This window comes from Leucoraja erinacea, chromosome 8, assembly GCF_028641065.1.
Source record: "Leucoraja erinacea ecotype New England chromosome 8, Leri_hhj_1, whole genome shotgun sequence".
Lineage (NCBI taxonomy): Eukaryota > Metazoa > Chordata > Chondrichthyes > Rajiformes > Rajidae > Leucoraja > Leucoraja erinaceus.
This window is the reverse complement of record NC_073384.1, coordinates 48,894,904-48,917,014: the sequence shown is the minus strand read 5'-3', so window position 1 is coordinate 48,917,014 and position 22,111 is coordinate 48,894,904. Positions and strand designations below refer to the sequence as shown.

At 44.7% G+C, this 22,111-nt stretch overlaps 1 protein-coding gene across 2 annotated transcripts in view; it reads left to right on the top strand.

The window, feature by feature from the left end:
- Window positions 1-20,723, top strand: part of LOC129699672 (uncharacterized) — a 29,383-nt gene extending 8,660 nt beyond the window's left edge. Inside the window, exons 3-4 of one of the 2 annotated variants that reach the window (XM_055639662.1) lie at window positions 15,768-15,897; window positions 19,904-20,723. In XM_055639662.1, coding sequence (XP_055495637.1) covers window positions 15,768-15,897; window positions 19,904-20,306 — 533 coding nt within the window. In that variant the 3' untranslated portion in view covers window positions 20,307-20,723. Of the gene's footprint in view, window positions 1-15,767; window positions 15,898-17,549; window positions 18,371-19,903 lie in introns of those variants that run through there. The other variant, XR_008723905.1, reaches the window with a different exon arrangement.
- The last annotated feature ends 1,388 nt before the right edge of the window (window positions 20,724-22,111 follow it).

Genomic DNA, 22,111 nt, shown 5'->3' with positions numbered 1-22,111 from the left:
CAATGGGACTGAGATTTTTCAGACATAATCTGCAGAGCAAAAAAGTCTTATTCCGCTTTCCCCCTTATGTTAGAATTTAGTTCAAGAACAACATAACTTTGAGCCAAGTTTAACGTTGCCAAGAATTTCCACCATCTGCCACAGTCTGCCACAATCTGATATAGATCCAAAAGTTTTCAAACAGTGTTTTGTTTTGCTAGCCTGGGACATTTCCTGTTATATTAAAAGGGTTAATGTAGATACCAGATGGACCACCATGGTCCATGATTATGAAACATTGAAATGCTATTTCACATAGGGTTCTTCTTTTTACATCACAGCAAACTAATATGGGACAGCAGTTCTTCCTCTAAAACAGTATGATTCCGCCTGCAGACAGAGAGAGGCATATAATTCCTTCATCCTCATTCCCCCCACCCCAACTCTCCCCACAGCACCCCCACCACCCCTCTCCCGTCCTGTTTGTCTGCAAGCAACACGTTGCATCTTGTATTCAAAGCACACATAGAAACATAGAAAATAGGTGCAGGAGTAAGCCATTCGGCCCTTTGAGTCAGCACCACCATTCAATATGATCATGGCTGATCATCCAAAATCAGTACCCCGTTCCTGCTTTCTCCCCATATCCCTTGATTCCGTTAGCCCTAAGAGCTATAACTAACTCTCTCTTGAATACATCCAGTGCACACAAGCACTTTCACACAACATAAAGTAATGCAGGCATGTTCCAAGCTGTGCTATGGCAAAATGAAAGTTACAATTCTTCCAGTACAAGGCTTGAGAAATACAACCCCAGCCTGCTTCAGCTCACTTCAATGCCATACATTCAAGTCACAATAAAACTCAGACAGTGAAAGAAATATAATACCTCCTGCCAAAATGTTATTGTCATCAAATAAATTCACTGGGGAGCATTGTTTGTATATCTACATGAAGATTGCCATGTTCCAATATCAGAAACCTGACTTAATAACTTTCACCAGTGTGTCCATTATATACTGTTTAAGAAGGAACTGCAGATGCTGGAAAATCAAAGGTACACAAAAATGCTGGAGAAACTCAGCGGGTGCAGCTGCATCTATGGAGCGAACGAAATAGGCAACGTTTCGGGCCGAAACCCTTCTTCAGACTGATGGAAGGTTTCAGCCCGAAACGTTGCCTATTTTCTTCGCTCCATAGATGCTGCTGCACCCGCTGAGTTTCTCCAGCGTTTTTGTGAACCGTCCATTATATACTTACTGATAGGATATTGTGGGCAGATTTATTTTTCTTGAATTGAATTGTATTTTACAGAATTTTTGTCCAAAGAGACAATCTACATGTTAAAAGCCCAGGAAAATGCATTCAGAAACTCTCAGTTTTGCTTTTTTTTAATGAATGAAGAAGATGGCCAAGTTCTCTGATGTTTTTAGAGACTGAGTGGTCATCTTAATTGAGATTTCAGCTTGTCACTTTGGAGATATTTCCCTGCTGCTAATTATGCCATAACAGGGGGTGTATTTGTTGAGGGTTCGCTCCAAATCAACGGCAAAGTTGTTACTTTTTAAGAATCTATATCAGTTCCAAGAGATGGTAATTGTGCTAATTTAGCTCCATTCAAGACCACAAGAAATTGAGATAGGTGGACATAGCCCAGCCACTCACACAAACCAAGTCCGCATTAGCCAACCTGATCTCCCTGTGGCTCAGCACTTCAACTCCCCCTCCCGGGCCATTCCGAATCCGACCTTTCTGTCCTGTGCCTCCTCCATGGGCAGAGTGAGCATCACCGGAAATTGGAGGAGCAGCACCTCATATTCCGCTTGGGTAGTCTGCACCCCAGCGGTATAAACATTGACTTCTCCAATTTCCGGTAAGTCTTGCTGTCTCCTCCCCTTCTCAGCTGACCCTCAGCCCTCTGGCTCCTCCTCTTCCTTTCTCCTTTCTTCTCTCCCCCCCCCCCCCCCACCATACATCAGTCTGAAAAAAGGTTTTGTCCCGAAACTTTGCCTATTTCATTCGCTCCATAGATGCTGCTGCACCCGCTGATTTTCTCTAGCACTTTTGTCTACCTCTGATCTTCCAGCATCTGCAGTTCCTTCTTAAACACAAACCAACCTGTTGTAGGAAGGAACTGCAGATGCTGGTTTATACCGAAGTTAGACACAAAATGTTGGAGTAACTCAGTGGGACAGGCAGCATCTCTAGATAGAAGGAATGGGTGACTTTTTGAGTCAAGACCCTCTTCAGACTGTTACTCCAATATTTTGTGTCTATCTTAGACACAAACCAACCTTCCTTCCATGGACTCCATCTATAGCACGCAGCCTCAGCAAGGCCACTAGTGTAATCAAAGACCAATTGCACCCTTGTCACTCCCTCTTGTCTCCTCTCCTACCAGGCAGGAGGTACATAAGTGTGAAGAGCATACCTCCAGATTAATGGGCAGTTTCTTCCCAGCTATTTTCAGGCAACTGAACCGTCCTCTCAATAGCTGGAGTACACTCTTGACCTTCCATCTACCTCATTGAAGATCTTTAATCGGACTTTATCTTACACTAAATGTAGTGCTTTTTATCCGCTATCGGCACAGTGTGGACCGGCTTGATTGTAATCACTAATCACATATAATATTTTCTTTGACTGGATAGCACGCAACAAAAGCTTTTCACTGTACCTCGGTACACGTGACAATAATAAATTCAACTAAACTAAACTAGACTGTCAAGATCATTCTCACATGCTCTCATTTCGAAGAAGAATTCAATGTGAGAACAAAACTCAAACTGCTGCTGGAATTCAGAGACTCAAGCAGCATCTGCGGAGACAAAGAAAGTGTTGGTGTGCCAGTCAAGACTCTGAATGAGGACTGTGTCGTTGAAGGGGAGATAGTCATGGTAAAGTGTTGATGGAGAGGGGTGCGGCAGGCCCATTCCTTCTCTCCAGGGATGCTGCCTGGCTCGCTCAGTTACTCCAGCTTTTTGTGCCTATCTTCGCTGGAAAGTGATAGATGGTTTTAGATGATGAGGGGGTTGATGGGCAGATGGGCAGATGGAACTAGGTAGGGGGAAGGAAGGCTGAAGCCAGTGACAGAGGCTGGGAGGTGATCGGCATGAGACCGCAAAGGGCTGCAGATTGCTGAACCAGATTAACAAAGGAAGGTGATGAATGGAGCCAGATAAGGGGAGGGCATGGTGGACAGATGGGAACAGTAGGGAGAAGGGAACAGCAGGGTACCTAGTAGAGGGCGTGTGTGAATGGACATATGGAAACAAGTGTGGGAGGGGAGTTAATCTTGGTAATCTTGGTTAATAGGGAGCTGTGGGGAAGGTGGGGTGTGTGAGAGAACCTGTATAGATAATAAGAAGAGAGAAATGAACGGAAGGGGTGTGGGTTACCTGAAACTGGAGAATTCAATGTTCTGCAATGCTCATGTTGTTGGGCTGTGGACTATCCAGGTGAAATATGAGGTTCCGGAGACTCCAATTGACTCCATCTACACTTCATGCAGCCTCAGCAAGGCCACCAGCATAAGCAAGGACCAGTCACACCCAGTCACTCCCTCTTATCCCCTCTCCCATAAGGTGAGAGGCACAGATGTTTGAAAACACACACTTCCAGATATAGGGATCCTTCCCAGTTGTTATTAGGCAACTGAACTGTCCTCGCACCAGCTACAGAGCGGTTGTGATCTCCCCATCTACCTCATTGGAGACCATCAATCTTTAAAGGGACTTTATCTTTCACTAAACGTTATATCCTTTATCCTTTATCAGTATACTGGATGGCTTGGTTGTAATGATGTGTGGATTTTAATGACTGGATTGCACACTTCAAAAAGCTTTTCATTGTATCTCGGTACGTGACAAAAAGAAAGTTCAACTAAACAATAGACTGCAAATGCTGGAATCTTGAGCAAAAAATAAAGTGCTGGAAGAACTCAGTGGATCAGGCAGCATCTGTGGGGGGAAATAGACAAACTTGGGTCGTTCTTGGGACTCTTCTTCGGACTGAATATATAAACGTATGAAACATGAGGTCCTTTAGACTTTAGACTTTAAAGATACAGCGCAGAAACAACTCTTCAGCCAACTGAGTCCGCACTGACTAGTGATCACCCCATACACTAACATTATCCTACACAATGTGGACAATTTACAATTATTTTTAACAAAGCCAATTAACCTGCAAACCTGTACATCTTTGGAGTGTGGGACAAAACCAGAGCACCAAGAGAAAACCCACACGGGCACAGAGAGAATGTATAAACTCCGTACAGAGAGCATCCGTAGTCCGAACTGAACCCGGATCTCTGGCAGTGTAAGGCAGCAATTCTACCGCTGCACCATCGTGCCACCCTCTTCAGGGTTTGACATGCAGAGGGTCACCACACGCTGCTGCCATCCTGTTATATTTGACTTAACTTTAACTTTGAATGTTCCTTTATTGAGAGCCTTGCCTCGAGTGCCAACACGCCTCAATTCTGGACATCACTCAATAAACCTGTCTGCTTACTCCCTTGGGATATTTCTTAAAGGTTGGCTCGTTGGCCAAGGATTGTACCACATTTCCCGATATCTCCCCAACTGGTCACCTCTGTGCAGAGGTCCTATTTCACTCAATTGCGTTTGGCTTTATCTTGCCAATGGAGGAGGCCGAGGATAGACAGGTCAGTTTGGAAATGGGGAAGGGGAATTAGAATTACCAACAACTAGGAGCTCAGGATGTGCTTGGCAAAGAGTCTGCACTTAGTCTTGTTGATGTAGAGGGGGCCACATTGAGAGCACCGACTGTAATGATTGGAGGTAGTGCATGTGAGTGAGTACAGTAGAGAATGTTGCAATGAGCATTAAAATCTAAAGATATACACAATGAACTGCCTGCATTAACGGTTTCAGCAATTAGTTCTTAAATTACTGTCCGGAAAAGTCCCAGATTTAATCTTTGTTCAATTAACTGTTCTCAGATGAAACAACAGAGGAGGTGCTATAATTGGCTTCTGTTTCTCAGAACAAAGCTCTCGGCACTCACTGTTGTGTGCGTGGAAGTTTGGTGACAAGTGGTGTGGACTTCCTATAATTGTCCCACAGCTGAAAGGCCTGCTAACGCTGAATGTTATGACTCGCATATAGAAAGTTGCTGTGTGAGTGAAGTAACATGTGACGTCTGGCTCCCACAGAACTCCCACAACAAATCCATTCCTGGCAAATTAAAAAGAAGATAAAATGATGAACGGGGAAAGATATAATAGGAACCAGAAGGGTGACTTTCTCATACAAAGAGTGGTGGGTGTAAAATTGAGGCATGGACTATCATCACGATTAAGAAACTTTTAGGCAGATTCATGGATAGGACAGGTTTAGAGGGTTATGGGACAACCACAGGCAGATGGGACTAGTGTAGATGGGACATGTTGGTCAGTGTGGGCAAGTTGGGCTGAGGGGCCTATTTTCATACTGTAAGACTTTATGACTATATGGCTCTGATATAAACAAAATAACTCCATATTTTTTTTTGCCCTGGCTGGACCAGAAATGCATATTTCATCTCAATGCTATTTAACTGAGTAGGATGTGAAGAAGGGTCTCGACCCAAAACATTATGCATTCCTTCTCTCCAGAGATGCTGCCTGTCCCGCTGAGTCACTCCAGCTTTATGTCTATCCTCAGGATTTTTAAAAAAAAAAGCAGCTCAGTTGCTTCCTGTGTAGGCAAGCATTAAGAGGGGACGAGACTGAGTTCTGACATGCTGACTGTTACCATACATGAAGTATTACTAGCTGGTCCTCTTGTGATGGGGTGTAAGATTCGTATAAGTACCCTTTCATCTCGGAAAGCACCCTATGGAATGGAGGAGGAGTGGTGAAGTTAAAGGCCAGTAGGGTTGAGATGAGGAAACAATGAAAATATTTTTATAGAAAGAAAAGCACGAAAGGCCCCGAAGGTACATGACAGAATGCTTCTGAATGATCACGTAACACGTTTGTGTGATACTCTTCTCCATTTTAACAAGCGGTTAAGCAAAGTATTTTCACCATTTTAATACCTCATTAATATTATTTAGGAATTCAACTTGGATAAACAGTTAAGAGCTAAGCTGCAAATAGTGCGGAGTAGATTTACGATGATGTTGCCAGGACTTGAGGACTGAGTATCAGCTAGAGGTTGGGCAGGCTGGGTCTTTATTCCTTGGAGCGCAGGAGGTCGAGGGGTAATCTTATAGAGGTGTACAAAATCATAGGTGGGATGAATGCACAGAATCTTTTACTCGGAATAGAGGAATCAAGAGACATAGGTTTAAGGTGAGAAGGTAAAGATTTAATAGAAACCTGGGGGGAAACTTTTCCACACTGAGGGTCGTGGGTATATGGAATGAGCTGCCAGAGGAGATAGTTGAGGCAGGCACTACAACAACATTTAAAATACATCTGAACAGGTACATGAATGGGAAAGGTTTAGATGGACACGGACTAAACACAGACAGGTGGGACTTGTATAGATGATACATTTTAATTGGCATGGGCAAGTTGTTTTTGTGTTGGGCGTGTTTTTGTGTTGGGCGACTATGACTCTAATTCCCACATTATCTCCTCAACTTATTTTTTCTTGGTATAATAATAATTTTATGGACTGACAGCAGGTAGTCTACAGTGATGGGGGGTATGTGGGTACATGCAGATCTACTGAGATAGAGATCTACATTGGTATGGAGGTCTATAGTGATGTGACAATCTATAGTTACAGTAGGATCTATAGTGTTGGAAGGAACTGCAGATGTTGGTTTCAACTGAAAGTAGACACAAAATGCTTGAGTAACTCAACGGGACAGGCAGTATCTCTCGTGAGAAGGAAACATAGAAACATAGAAAATGGGTGCAGGAGTAGGCCATTCGGCCCTTCGAACCCGCACCGCCATTCAATATGATCATGGCTGATCATCCAACTCAGCATCCTGTACCTGCCTTCTCTCCATAACCCCTGATCCCTTTAGCCACAAGGGCCACATCTAACTCCCTCTTAAATATAGTCAATGAACTGGCCTCAACTACCTTCTGTGGCAGAGAATTCCACAGATTCATCACTCTCTGTGTGAAAAATGTTTTTCTCATCTCAGTCCTAAAAGACTTCCCCCTTATCCTTAAACTGTGACCCCTTGTTCTGGACTTCCCCAACATCGGGAACAATTTTAAGAATTTTGTAAGTTTCTATAAGATCCCCCCTCAATCTTCTAAATTCCAGCGAGTACAAGCCAAGTCTATCCAGTCTTTCTTCATATAAAGCCCTGTCATCCCAGGAATCTCTGGTGAACCTCCACTCCCTCTATGGCAAGAATTGTCCGCGTTTTTTATTATTTTTTGTCTGTGTTTTTTATTTTTTTGTTATTTTATGTTGGGGTGTGTGTGTGGGGGGGTGGGGGTGGGGGGAAACTTTTGAATCTCTCCCTGCACTGGAGACCCGACCTTTTCTCGTCGGGTCTCAGCTGTCGTTGGGGCCGCAACGAGGAGCGGCCTCCAACAGGAAGAAGCCGGGGACTCAGGTGCCGACTCACCTCACCGTCGCGGAGCTGGCCGAGACCGGAGCGGGTGGAGCGGTGGAGGAGCGTTGCCGCTGCTGCTGCTGCTGCTGCTGCTACTGCTGCTGCTGCTGCCGCCGCTGCTGCTGCTGAGTCGGAGGCTGCTGCTGCGGGTCTGCGGACGGCGGCACCGGGAGCCCACGGATCCCTGGAGGGAGACCGCTTTTCGGGGCTCCTGCAACGGCGACTTCTCCCGCCCGAGTTGCGGGGTCGAAGAGCTCCTGGAGCGGGGCTTAGCACCACTGCCCCGCGCGGCTTGGAATGCGGGACTTTGCGAGCGCACGCCGGGGACTCCAACATCAAGACCCAGTGTGCGACCTCGCACCACCCGGCGTGGCTTTAATGGCCGCGGGACAATCGCCATCGCCAGCCGGGGGCTTTGACTTTGACTCTGACATCGGGGGGGAGAGAGTGCAGTGGAGAGATTAGTTTATTTGGCTTTCCATCACAGCTATGTGATGGATGTTTATGTAAAATGTAATTATGTTGTGTCTGGGGTCTATTTGTGTGTAATGTATGGCTGCAGAAACGGCATTTCATTTGGACCTCCAGGGGTCCAAATGACAATTAAATATACTCTCTTGACTCTTGACTCTATGGCTGGAATGGGTGGCGCTTTTGGTCAAGACCCTTCTTTAGACCCTGTAGTGATACAACGGCAGAAGATATATATTGTCATTGTAATTTGCAAGGTACAGGTTGCAAATGTGATTTCACACACCTATAGTGATGTGAAGATCTATAATAACAGGAGAACTACTTTGATGTGGGGAGATCTACTGAGGTGGAGAACTACATTGATGTGGGGATCTAGAGCAACATGGAAATATACAGTGATTTGGGAAACTACAGTGATTGCAGTCACATTGGGGATCTAGATTGACATTGGGAGCTACAGTCATGGGGAATCCACAGTAACATACTGATAAATACATCATAGATCTTCAAGTACATAAATCTGATGATCATGCAACAACTGGGAACCAGATGTAGCATCTCCAAGAGGCCAGTGCTCCAGATGCAGTGGTTTCAACTGGATAGGGAAGAGTGGAACCAAGAGTAGAAATCTCGACTCATCTGGACAGCAGAGAAGGGCTACTGAAAGGGAACCATTTCAAGTGATGCAGGAAGAAATGGCAGGAAGTTTGAGTTCTTTGGTTAGTGGGTTATGGCAGAGAAAGAATTTACAGAGAGAGTTGCATTAATAATATGTTCAAGACTTTCAGGAGGAAAGGGAGTTAACGATGGGGAGATAGTTTACAATATGATACGATAGGATACGATAAAACTTTATTCATCCCCGGAGGGAAATTGGTTTGCCGACAGTCACAAGGCACAACATGGTACACAGAAACTTGAAATTAAAAGTGAAAACTAAAAGAAAAAGATATACAACTTTTGTCTGGCTGCCATGTGCATAGCGCCTTCACCGGAACAAATGAACAAACAAACCCCTGGGCAGAGGATTCTAAATAGAGTGCCCCCCCTTTGTTCTCCCACCATCCCTCATGGCAGTTCCCCCACGCCAGGTCCCCATTGTCTTCCCCCTCCCTCCTCACGCTCATTGACTGTGAGGCCCCGCTGCTGCCGAGGCACCCGCTGTTGAAGTTGATTGTGGCTTTTTCACGAGGGAGACGATGGCAGGATTCAAAAGTGTGTACCAGTGAAGGGTAGGGTGAACCATATCCCAGGGTAGCTGGGAAAGCAAGTCAAGTAATGAGCGGTTTTGTAGGATTAATATTTAGGGAACAAGAGGGTGAATTTGATGGGGCAAGTAAGTGGAGAAATTAGAAAGGGATAGTATTCATGGTTTGGGTGGGAAGGTGACACGAGAAGGAGGAAATCAGCAGATTGAACAAAATATGTTGTTTCTCATTGTTCTGTCCAAACCCACAAAGTGCTGGAGTAACTCAGCAAGTGAAGCAGCATCTCTAGAGAACATCCATAGGTGATGTTTTAGGTCAATTCTCAGAAGAAGAGTCCCAAACTGAAACTTCACTTATCTACGTTCTCCAATGATGCTGCTTGATCTGCTGGGTTACTCCTGCACTCTGTGTCTCTTTGTGTATTAAACAACTTCTGCAGTTCTTTGTTTCTACACTGTTGGTGCATGTGTGTAATTCAGCAGTAATAGCAAGTCTCACATTATTACATTTTTACGGTTTCTTTCATCATTTATTTCCTTTCCAGGGGGTTTGGCTCCGTACTGGGGCACAGTTTCCCAGATGCTGGTCATCCGCTAGTTCCTTCTCCCAATGACTATTGTTCAAGAGTGAATTATGGAAGGCAATTGGCCCCAATAAGATTCAGGCCCCAGTAAGGGTCCAAATGACTCTCAGTCTGAAGAAGGGTCTCATCCCGAAACATCACCTATTCCTTTTCTCCGGGGATGCTGTCTGACCCACTGAGTTACTCCAGCATTTTACTTTAATTTAGTTTAGTTTAGAGATACGGCGTGAAAACAGGCCCTTCAACCCACCGAGTCTGCACCCACGAGTGAGCACTGTCCTGCACACTAGGGACAATTTACAATCTTTACCAAAGCCAATTAGCCTACAAACCTGTGCATGTTTGGAGTGTGGGAGGAAACCAGAGCACCCATGGAAAATTAATGCGGTCATGTGGAGAACGTATAAACTCCATGCAGCGGCACCCGGAGTCAGGATTGAACCCGGGTCTCTGGCGCTGTAAGGCCGCAACTCTCCCACTGCGCCACTGTTCCACCATTTTGTGTTTATCTTCGGTGTAAACCTGCATCTGCATATCCTTCCTGCACAAGATCATATTAACCATTCTATGCACATGCTGTAATTTAGTCATCTGGATCATTTCTCTTTCTGAACCCAAGGTGTCAGTAAAACCATCCATCCAGACCATTTCTAAAGTCTGAATGCCTGTACCCTGTATAAACATTCAAGCACATTGAATATTTTGTTTATTATTCAATGCTACCATCCATGCATTTAAATCAGAAATTATTGGAAACATAAAGAACGTTAAGGGTGGCACAGTGGCGCAGCAGTAGAGTTGCTGACTTACAGCGCCAGAGACCTGAGATCGATCCTGACTATGGGTGTTGTCTGTATGGAGTTTGTACTTTCTCCCAGTGACCTGTGAGGGTTTACTCCCAGAGCTCTGGTTTCCTCCCACACTCCAAAGACGTACAGGTCTGTAGACTAATTGGCTTGGTAAGAATTGTAAAATTGTCCTGAGTGTGTGTAGTGTTGTCTGCAGGGATTGCTGGTTAGCATGGACTTGGTGGGCTGACGGGCCTGTTTTCACGCTGTATCTCTAAGCTAAACTAAACTAAACTAAACAAACATTGATGAATTCAAAGCACAAGATTTATCACGTTAGACACAAAAAGCTGGAGTAACGCAGCAGTTCAGGCAGCATCTCTGGAGAGAAGGAATGGATGATATTTTGGGTCGAGACGCCACTTCACACTAGATTTTTTATGCTTACTTCACTGCTCCAACATGGAAAGGAAAATATTCTAGTGCCCTGAACCTTCTTTCAGTTATTACAATTGTTCAATTTTGCAAATATGCTGGGAGCTTCACTGTATGGAAGGAGATATTTGATATTTACCAGTCCTCATACAGGAAATGGTAATTCCAACCATGTGTTCTCTCTAGGCTGTCTTCTAGGGAACATAGGGCAAAACTTGAAATAACTGGATTATTTAGCCGTCAATTGAATGAACAAGCCAAGTGCATCTTGAGTTGCATATTGAAGATTTTATTTCCAGGAAGGGCTGTGTCATTGCTTTGGGGAGCCTCAGAACATTAAATGCATTTTCTGGATAAAATTGTTGTGTTCTTTCTCCCCTGTTGTTGATCAGACTACGTGAACTGCTTGGTATGGGACATGCAATCCTGGTTGCCAAACACTTTAACTCCCCTTCCATTCCCACACTGACCCCTCTGTCCTCGGCCTCCTCCTTCGTCAGAGTGAGGCCAAACGTAAATTGGAGGATCAGCACCTCATATTTTGCTTGGGCAGCTTACACCCCAGCGGCATGATATTGATTTCTCCAACTTCAAGTGGTCATTGCATCCCCTCTCACTCTCCATCACTCCCCCACCCTGGTCGTCAAACTAGTCATCCTGCTGAGTTAAACTTTCTGTGTAACTCGTTATCACCAAGCCCAACCATCTCCATTGATTATCCTTGATTATTGTTGCTTTTGGAAAACCTTCCATTCATTTGTCCTATCTACAGTGGCTTGCAAAAGTTTTCATACCCCTTGAACTTTTCCACATTTTGTCACGTTACAACCACAAACGTAAATGTATTTTATTGGGAGTTTATGTGATAGACCAACACAAAGTGGTGCATAATTGTGAAGTGGAAGGAAAATGATACATGGTTTTCAAATTTTTTTACAAATAAAAAACTGAAAAGTGTGGCGTGCAAAAGTATTCAGCCCCCCTGAGTCAATACTTTGTAGAACCACCTTTCGCTGCAATTACAGCTGCAAGTGTTTTGGGGTACGTCTCTACCAGCTTTGCACATCTAGAGACTGACATTTTTGCCCATTCTTCTTTGCAAAATAGCTCAAGCTCAGTCACATTGGATGGAAAGCATCTGTGAACAGCAATTTTCAAGTCTTGCCAGAGATTCTCAATTGGATTTAAGTCTGGACTGACTGGGCCATTCTAACACATGAATATGCTTTGATCTAAACCATTCCATTGTAGCTCTGGCTGTATGTTTAGGGTCGTTGTCCAGCTGGAAGGTGAACCTCCACCCCAGTCTCGTCTTTTGCAGACTCTAACAGGTTTTCTTCCAAGATTGCCCTGTATTTGGCTCCATCCAACTTCCCATCAACTCTGACCAGCTTCCCTGTCCCTGCTGAAGAAAAGCATCCTCACAGCATGATGTTGACACCACCATGTTTCACAGTGGGGATGGTGTGTTCAGGGTAATGTGCAGTGTTAGTTTTCCGCCACACTTCTCTGATCAATGCTCTCCTTGCCCGGCCTGTCAGTTTAGGTGGACGGCCATGTCTTGGTAGGTTTGCAGTTGTGCCATACTCTTTCCATTTTCGGACGATGGATTGAACAGTGCTCCGTGAGATGTTCAAAGCTTGGGATATTTTTTTATAACTTAACCCTGCTTTAAACATCTCCACAACTTTATCCCTGACCTGTCTTGTGTGTTCCTTGGGCTTCATGATGCTGTTTGTTCACTAATGTTCTCTAACAAACCTCTGAGGCCTTCACAGAACAGCTCTATTTATACTGAGATTAGATTACACACAAGTGGTCTCTATTTACTAATTAGGTGACTTCTGAAGGCAATTGGTTGCACTGGATTTTATTTAGGGGTATCAGAGTAAAGGGGAGCTGAATACTTTTGCACGCCACACTTTTCAGTTTTTTATTTGTAAAAAAATTTGAAAACCATGTATCATTTTCCTTCCACTTCACAATTATGTGCCACTTTGTATTGATCTATCACATAAAATCCCAATAAAATACCTTTATGTTTGTGGTTGTAACGTGACAAAATATGGAAAAGTTCAAGGGGTATGAATACTTTTGCAAGCCACTGTATATCTCTCGTTCTCCTTTCCACTGACTCTCAGTCTGAAGAATGGATGTGACCCTTTGGACACGCTAGAGGCAGGAAACATGTTCCCGATGTTGGGGGAGTCCAAACCCAGGAACCACAGTTTAAGAACAAGGAGTGAGCCATTACGGAGATGAGGAAACACTTTTTCTCACAGAAAGTGGTGAGTCTGTGGAATTCTCTGCCTCAGAGGGTGCTGGAGGCGGGTTCTCTGGATGCTTTCAAGAGAGAGCTAGATAGGACTTAAAAATAACGGAGTCAGGGGATATGGGGAGAAGGGAGGAACGGGGTACTGATTGGGTATGATCAGCCATGATCACATTGAATGGTGGTGCTGGCTCGAAGGGCCGAATGGCCTACTCCTGCACCTATTGTCTATTGTCATTGTCTATTGACCAGAAATGTCACCTATTCCTTTTCTCCAGAGATGTTGCCTGACTGTTGATTTACTCCAGCTTTTTGTGTCTGTCTTGGGTGTTACAATTGGTTTAAATAGTAACATGATTTTTGAATGTAACATCATTTTGTTACGATATGATACAAAATGACTTTAATTATCCCACGAGGGAAATTGATCGTCCAACAGTCATAAAACACAAGATACATGAAACAGGAAATTAAAGAAAGTGACGAGTGGAAAGGATTGGAGATGTGCAAAGATTGGGGATGGGGATGGGGGGGGGGGGGGGGGGGGGGGGGGGGGGTGAGGGGAGTCAGTCTACCCCACGACAGAAGGGGGAGGAGTTGTACAGTTTGATAGCCACAGGGAAAAGTATCTCCTGTGGCACTGTGGCATTCTGTACTGCATCTTGTACTGACTGGTCCAGGAACGCTGAGGCCCTGTACAACAAGGGACAGAGCCAGCTGTATTTTTTGAGAAAGCTCCGTTCCTTCAACATCTGTAGTAAGATGCTGCATATGTTCTATCAATCGCTCGTACCAGTACCATCTTCTTCACTGGGTGGCATTTCAGGTCGAGACCATTCTCCAGACTGGTTAGGGATAAGGGAAAGGAGAGATATAGATGGTGATGTAGAGAGATAAAGAATAATGAATGAAAGATATGCAAAAAAAACAACAATGATAAAGGAAACAGGCCATTGTAAGCTGTTTGTAGGGTGAAAATGAGAAGCTAGTGCAACTTGAGTTACTCCAGCTTTTTGTGGTTAACGTGGCATCATGTTCTTCGGTACAAACATTGTGGGCCGGAGAGCCTGTTCTTGTGCAGTACTGTACTATTTTCTGTGATCTATATATTCACTCGAAACATATCGGCAGATGTTGATGGTGATAGATCAGCTGAAGATAAATAGCCCACCTTTAAAATCATGAGGATAAAGGGATAGGATCTTCTCTGACCATCTTTGTGCATAAATATCACACTACATGGAATGAGATAGGTTAGAAGAATCATCTGACAGTGCCAAATCTTTATGTACTTCCATTCATTTAAAGAAGGGAACTAGACATGTCCCCCCCCCCCCCCCCCCCCCCCCCCCCCATCTGATTCTGTTTCCTCTCTCTGCACAATCCTTAGTGCCACTGCTTGATTTGAAGAAGCTCTGTCTGATAATGCTAGGAGTTCATGGACACTGGTAGACTGCAATATGCTTCCCAACAGATAATGCTAGGAGTTCATGGACACTGGTAGACTGCAATATGCTTCCCAACAATTACAAAAATTGCTGGTGTTGGATATCCAAAACAAGAACAGAAAAATTATGCAAACGCTCAGCTGATCACGGAGCATCTGTGGAAAGAGGAACAGTTTAGATTAATTGGGGGAACAGCACCTCATATTTCGCTAGGGTAACTTACACCCCAGCAGTATGAACATTGACTTCTCTAACTTCAAATAGCCCTTGCTTTCCCTCTCACTCCACCCCCCCCCCCCCCCCACCAGTCTTACTGTCACAATTTTACCTCTGTTTGCTTTGTTGTTACCTTCTCCCAACTAACAATGATATATTCTACATTTTCCTTGTTATCCGTTCTCTCTGTCCTGTTATCTACAGAAGCCAATTAACTTACAAACCTGAGATAGACACAAAATGCTGGACAGGCAGCGGGACAGACAGCATCTTTAGAGAGAAGGAATGGGTGACGTCTCGGGTCGAGACCCTTCTTCAGACCTGAAATGTCACCCATTCCTTCTCTCCAGAGACGTTGCCAGTCCCGCTGAGTTACCCCGGTATTTTGTGTCTACCTTCAATTTAAACAAGCATCTGCAGTTCTTTCCTACACAACTGACAAACCTGTACATCTTTGGAATGTTGGAGGACACCAGATCACCTGGAGAAATCGCAGGCAGTCACAGGTAGAACGTGCATACTCTGTACAGACAGTGCCCGTAGTCAGCATCCAACCCGGGTCTCTGACACTGTAAGGCACCGAATCTACCACTGTGCCACCATGCCACGCCTGATGTAGGCCAATGGATGACATCAAACTATTCAACCACAGAGATTGTTGCACCTCAGACACAATCCATTTGCAAGGAAGAATTTCATTGTCCTATCTGGGATATATGACAATAAAACTCTCTTGACTCTTGATTTGACTAATCATCCATATAACCGTGGCCGTTGTCAGCAATCAAGAGCAGGGACTCACTGTTCTCTTCCTCCCCTCTATACTAGATTTGGTGAGGCCAACGGAAGCTATTTCTAATCTCTTTCCTTCAGACGTCCATGATATGGTATTCTCTACAGCTGGTGGTTATGACCATCATGCCCCCACCAGGAATTGTTCTGAGACTGGAAACATGAGGTACTCATTTTCTACATTTTATTTTCTCAGCCAGAACCATGATTTCCTACACCCCCTGTCCAGTTATTATTACACACACACACTTAGAGCAAAATGCTTCCTAGAGGACATACTGTGTCCATCCACTAAGTATACCTGATTTTTATTTTGTCCGTATTTCAAGATCACATTTTTTTGATCGGTATTTAATGATTGAAGTGTCCATTTCAAGATGCAGCATTGTCTCCATAAACAGTTAAAATCTAATCAAGACCAGCCTGCCATTGTATGGATTGTTAAGCCCTGCAGTACAGCTGGTCTGAAGGAAGATTGGCTGAATAGTACAAAATTAAAGAGGTGGTATAGTGGCGCAGTGATAGAGTTGCTGCCTTTCAGCGCCAGAGACCCGGCTTTGATCCTAACCATGGATGCTATCTGTACGGAGTTTGTATGTTCTCCCCATGACCTGTGTGGGGTTTCTCTGGTTGCTCCAGTTTCTTCCCACACTCCAAAGTTGTACAGGTTTGTAGATTAATTGGCTTTGGTAAAAAATTGTAAATTGGCCCTAGTGTATGTAGAATAGTGTTAGTGTGTGGGGATTGCTGATCGTTGTGGACTCGGTGGGCCAAAGGGCCTGTTTCCATGCTGCATCTCTAAATTAAACTAAACTAAATCAAATACTGTGCAGAGGGCCTTGCAATTTTGACCTTGCAATTTTCCAGTGGAATGGAAAGGCAACGTGACCCCTGCTAGCTGTTTCAACTGAAATGTGTTCATTCAACTTGGAGCATGAATCAACCGTATGACTCTGTCGCGGTAACGATGAATCATCTCCTTGGGTTGCAGGAACAAAACAAAATAACATTCTTTGGGAAAGTGCCTGACACCTAACTACTAATGAGGATATTGACATATGGATGAGAAAGTAAGAGAAGATAATTGGGAAGCAAAAACTAACATAAAATTCAGGAAAAGGTATTAGTTTTTATTTGAATTGAAAGATGCAGTCTTTGGCTCACCGAGTCCACGCCAACTATTAATTATCCATTCGCATTAGTTCATAAGTTCATAAAGTAAATACAGGAGCAGAATTATGTCATTCAATCCATCAAGTCTACTCCAACATACAATCATGGCTGATCTATCATTCCCTCTCAACCCCATTCTCCTGCCTTCTCTCCATGAACCCTAACACCCTTACTAATCAAATATCTGTCAATCTCCCATACTACGTCTCCTAATCTAGCTCTCTGTTGTCCCACTTTCTCATCCACTCCCTACACACTATGGGGAAACATGCAGAGGCCAGTTAACCAATAAACCCGCAGGTCTTTTTGACGTGGGACGAAACCAAAGAACTCGATAACAGGGTGAAAGTGCAAACTCCACGCAGACAGCATCCAAGGTCAGGATCGATCCTGGGTCTCTGGCGCTGTGAGGCAGCAGCTTTACCATGGCTGTGCCATTGTGCTGACCTTGGTGGCACTGGTGATCATGGCAAGGTTAGTTTTGGTTTATTCAGTTTCGAGATACAGCGCGGAAACAGTCCCTTTGGCCCACCGAGTCCACACCGACCAGCGATCACCCCGTACACTAGCACAATCCTACACAACAAGGACAATTTACAATTTACAGAAGCTAAATTAACCAAATTAACCTGTATGTCTTTGCAGTTTTGGAGGAAACCAAAGCATCGGGGGAAAACCCACACGGTCACGAGGAGAACGTACAAACTCCGTACAGACAGCAACCTTAACCCGGGTCTCTGGTGCTGTAAGGCAGCAACTCTACCGCTGCGCCACTGTGCCGCCCCTAGATGTGTAACTAATTGAATTCAGGACTTCAAGGATAATGCTGTTCTCTCTTCTCATGAGATTATTGTCTCCTTTATGCGGGTCACAGATTTATAGCATTAATAGTAGTTTTCAAAGTGATTAGGTAACACTTTAGCTAATAGTAACACATTTAAAAATCCCCTTGGTTGCAATCTCACTGCTATTGAAGACATATGCTACTTTTGTTTCTATTTTAGCATATCTACACATTCCATGATTGGTATTTCAGTGAACTGTAATTTATTAATGAATAGTCTGTTGACTAGACAGGAGAGTGCAAGGTCACAGGATATACTTGCATTAGTAAAAATGAAACTTGAATCTGAGAATTATCTGGTATTTTTCCCAGAGTTAAAATTCAAGCCCATATCACTTTAGCCAGTTTCATAACTTGTTGGAGCAGAATTAGGCCACTCGGCCCATCAAGTATATCCGCCATTCAATCATGGCTGATCTATCTTTCCCTACAACCCCATTCTCCTGCCTTCTCCCCATAACCCGGATACAAAAGTAAAAGGAGCCAAATTTAACTTACCAGACTTCCTGTATTCTACAGTAGCACTAAGAGCAAAGTAGATGACAGCTGAGAAACCCCGGTTTACATGGATGAAATACTTTTGCTACCGTTACATTCTCAGTGCAGCGGTTGCAATTGGTGTTTGCAAAATGATGTTTTTCTCCAACCATACGGGAGATGCTGAAAGGAAAGAAATTCAAGACTGTGACATGTAAAATGCATGGGTGGAGAGTGCCCACGCCGTCAATGTTTCCTCAAACAGGCATTTCATTGACTGAGCTTGTGAAGCCAGCACATAATCAGGACCGGGGAAGGTGAGAAAACTTCCACTCAGCTTGTTTCTTGGCTGCAACTTTATTTTTCCTGTTATTGGGAAAATAATCCCACATTATGGTAGGAGCACTTTACTGTGTAAAAGTGAATTCCAAAATAATGATCCACCTACTCTGTACAGCAAACTAGATGTGACACCAGGGTGCAATTAAAACTCAAACTAACTGGAAATGGAATGTCGTCAATTCCAGCCAATATTATTTTTGGTCAGCTGGATACATGTGAAAAGCCCCTCTCATTACGTGCAAGAGATTCAAATCAAGCTGGTGAGAATTTCACACAGCTACAGTTTCTATTTGCACAATAAGGAGCACACAGCTTGCCTCCATGGGGACACGATTCATTTATTTAATCCTAGAAAGATTTGATGCAAATTGGCAAGAACCATACCTTAGGCGTCCTCAAGTATGTAAAGGAATATTACTGAAATCTAAGCAGATAACATTTGATGCCGGCAAGCTTCCTGCCATATCCCTAACAAGGCCCAACCTATTTGTTAGAACTCTGGTTCAGAGAATTATTTTGAGCCAGCTGTGAATAGACTCAATTCCAATGAAAAAAATCACATATTTGGACACTATTACTGTGCCAATTGGTTTAGTCAATAAGCAGTGATATTCACCTACTAAACTCCACAAAGGGGCTTGATGTTTGACTCAAATTTGCTATTCCACTCTCTGGCAAGTTATCTGGGTGCTGTTATCTGTTAATAGCACTGCAAATGTGTTGCCGCTGCGAGTCGGAATTTCATGTCCTTAGTTCAGAGGTACAACTTGGAAACATGTCCTTCGGCCCACTGAGACCATGCTGACCAGCGATCACCTGTACACTAGTTCTATCCTACCCACAAGTTGCAGACGCCAATTAACCTACAAACGTGTATGTCTTTGGAATATGGGAGTAAACAGTAGCGCTTGAAGAAGACCCATACGGTCACAGAGAGAACGTACAAACTCTGCACAGACAGCACCCATAGTCACGATTGAACCTGGGGTTCTGTGCGCCTCTATGCCTCCCTTAACCATCATTGTTCCTTTGTGGGACATATGACAATAAAATACTCTTGACTCGTCATTCTTGATTCTTGATTAGAGAAGGAAATTCTCCATCTTTCTGCAATCCAATCTGATTTATATCTATGCTCAATGTTGCAGATGCTTCACAATTCTCTGAATACTTCAGCAAGCCATTTTGTTCGAGGTTAATTTAGAAAGGCTGTCAATTCTGGTCCCACCATCAACACTCACATCTGGTGATTGGATGAAATGTGAAGTTTGGACTTATTTTAATAATCATTGAAATATTGCAATTAGTTGTTTCTTTCATTTCTTGGGATCTGAAGAAGATCTAAAATCGACGAACTACGGCTGCGGATCACCACACACAGACGGATCGCCGACTGCAATGCCATGGTCTTCACTGAACCATGGCTCAACGACAACATCCCAGACAACGCCATCGAGCTGGAGGGGCGCACTGTCTTCAGGGCCGACAGAACAGCGGAGGACTCCAGTAAGACCAAGGGCAGCGGACTGTGCATTTATGTGAACAACACATGGTGTACGGACGTTGTTAGGATTGGTAGTCACTGCTCTGCTGACCTGGAATACCTGATGATAAAGTGCAGGCCCTTCTATCTGCCCAGAGAATTCACATCGACTGTTATCACTGCAGTCTATGTACCCCCGGACGCTAATGCCAGGCTAGCAATGGAAGAGCTGCAAGCTGCTATCACAAACAACTAACTGCACACCCAGAGGGGGCATTTATTGTTGCGGGTGATTTCAGCCACTCCAACCTTAAAACTGTACTCCCCAGGTTCCATCAGCATGTTTCCTGCCCAACCAGAGGAAACAATATTCTGGACTTAGTATATACTAATATTACTGAAGCCTACAAAGCCCTCCCCCTCCCCCACCTTGGACAGTCTGACCACCTCTCTCTGTTCCTGCTCCCCAAATACACACCTCTGATCAGACGTGTGAAACCTACCGTGAGGACAGTGAAGGTTTGGCCTGAGGGGGCTGTCTCTGTTTTACAGGAACAGTTTCAGCAAACAGACTGGAGTCTGTTTGCCACCCAGGCCACCTTTAACTCCCAAGTGGACATCAACTCATACACCTCAACCGTTTTGGACTATATAAAATTCTGCACTGACAACGTCACTACCCACAAAGAGATTAAGACCTTCCCTAACCAGAAGCCGTGGATGAGCAGGGAGGTCAGACTCCTGCTGAAGGCTCGCGATGCCGCTTTCAGATCTGGCAACGCTGAGGGATACAGCTCATCCAGGGCCAATCTGAAAAAGGGAATTAGGAATGCTAAACTCAATCACAAACGGCGGATTGAGGAGCATTTCCAAAACAACTCCGACCCCAGGCGCATGTGGCAAGGAATCAAATCCATTGCAGATTACCAGAAAGTTAACAACCCCCCCCCCCCCAGACAACGCCTCCCTTCCTGACGAGCTAAACCATTTCTATGCTCGCTTTGACCGGGACAACAAAACTCCAACCATCAAAGTTGCTCCACCCCCGAATGAACAACCCCTCAGCCTCTCCACCTCTGCTGTACAAGATGCACTGAGCAAGGTGAATGAGCGCAAAGCTGCCGGCCCCGATGGCATCCCTGGCCGGGTGCTTAGGGCATGTGCTGGACAACTATCCCTGGTCTTCACTGACATTTTTAATCTGTCACTGGCCCAGGGTGTTGTCCCCACTAACCTCAAGACATCAACCATCGTGCCAGTGCCCAAACAGTCAGCTACAGGGAGTCTCAACAACTTCCGCCCAGTGGCACTCACCCCTGTCATTGCAAAGTGCTTTGAGCAGCTGATCTTGGCTCACCTCAAAGCCTGCCTCCCCCCCCACACTGGACCCCCCATCAGTTTGCCTACCAGACCAACAGGTCTACAGAGGACGCCATATCAGCGGCCCTACACTCTGCCCTGACCCACCTGGACAGCAATAACACCTACATCAATAATTTCAGCTCTGCCTTTAACACTGTCATCCCCGCTAGCTTGATCACCAAACTCAGCAGACTTGGCATCTCCGCCTCCCTCTGCAATTGGACACTGGATTTCCTCACCAACAGACCACAGTCTGTTAGGGTCAATAACCTCACCTCCTCCACTATAACACTGAACAGTGGTGTGCCACAGGGCTGTGTGCTCAACCCTCTCCTCCACTCCCTCTTTACCCATGACTACATCCCTAACAATGGCTCCAACGCCATCATTAAATTTGCCGACGACACCACAGTGGTAGGACTGATCAGTGACAACGACGAGTCAGCCTACAGGGATGAGGTCCAGCACCTGACAACCTGGTGTGCCAACAATAACCTTGTCCTCAACTCCAAGAAGATGAAGGAAATTATTGTTGACTTCAGGAAGAACAGAGGGGGCAGACATACCCCCATCCATATAAACGGGACTGAGGTGGAGCGCGTCTCCAACTACAAATTCCTCGGGGTACACATCTCGGAGGATCTGTCCTGGTCCCTCAACACCTCCAAGCTGATCAAAAAGGCGCAGCAGCGCCTTTAC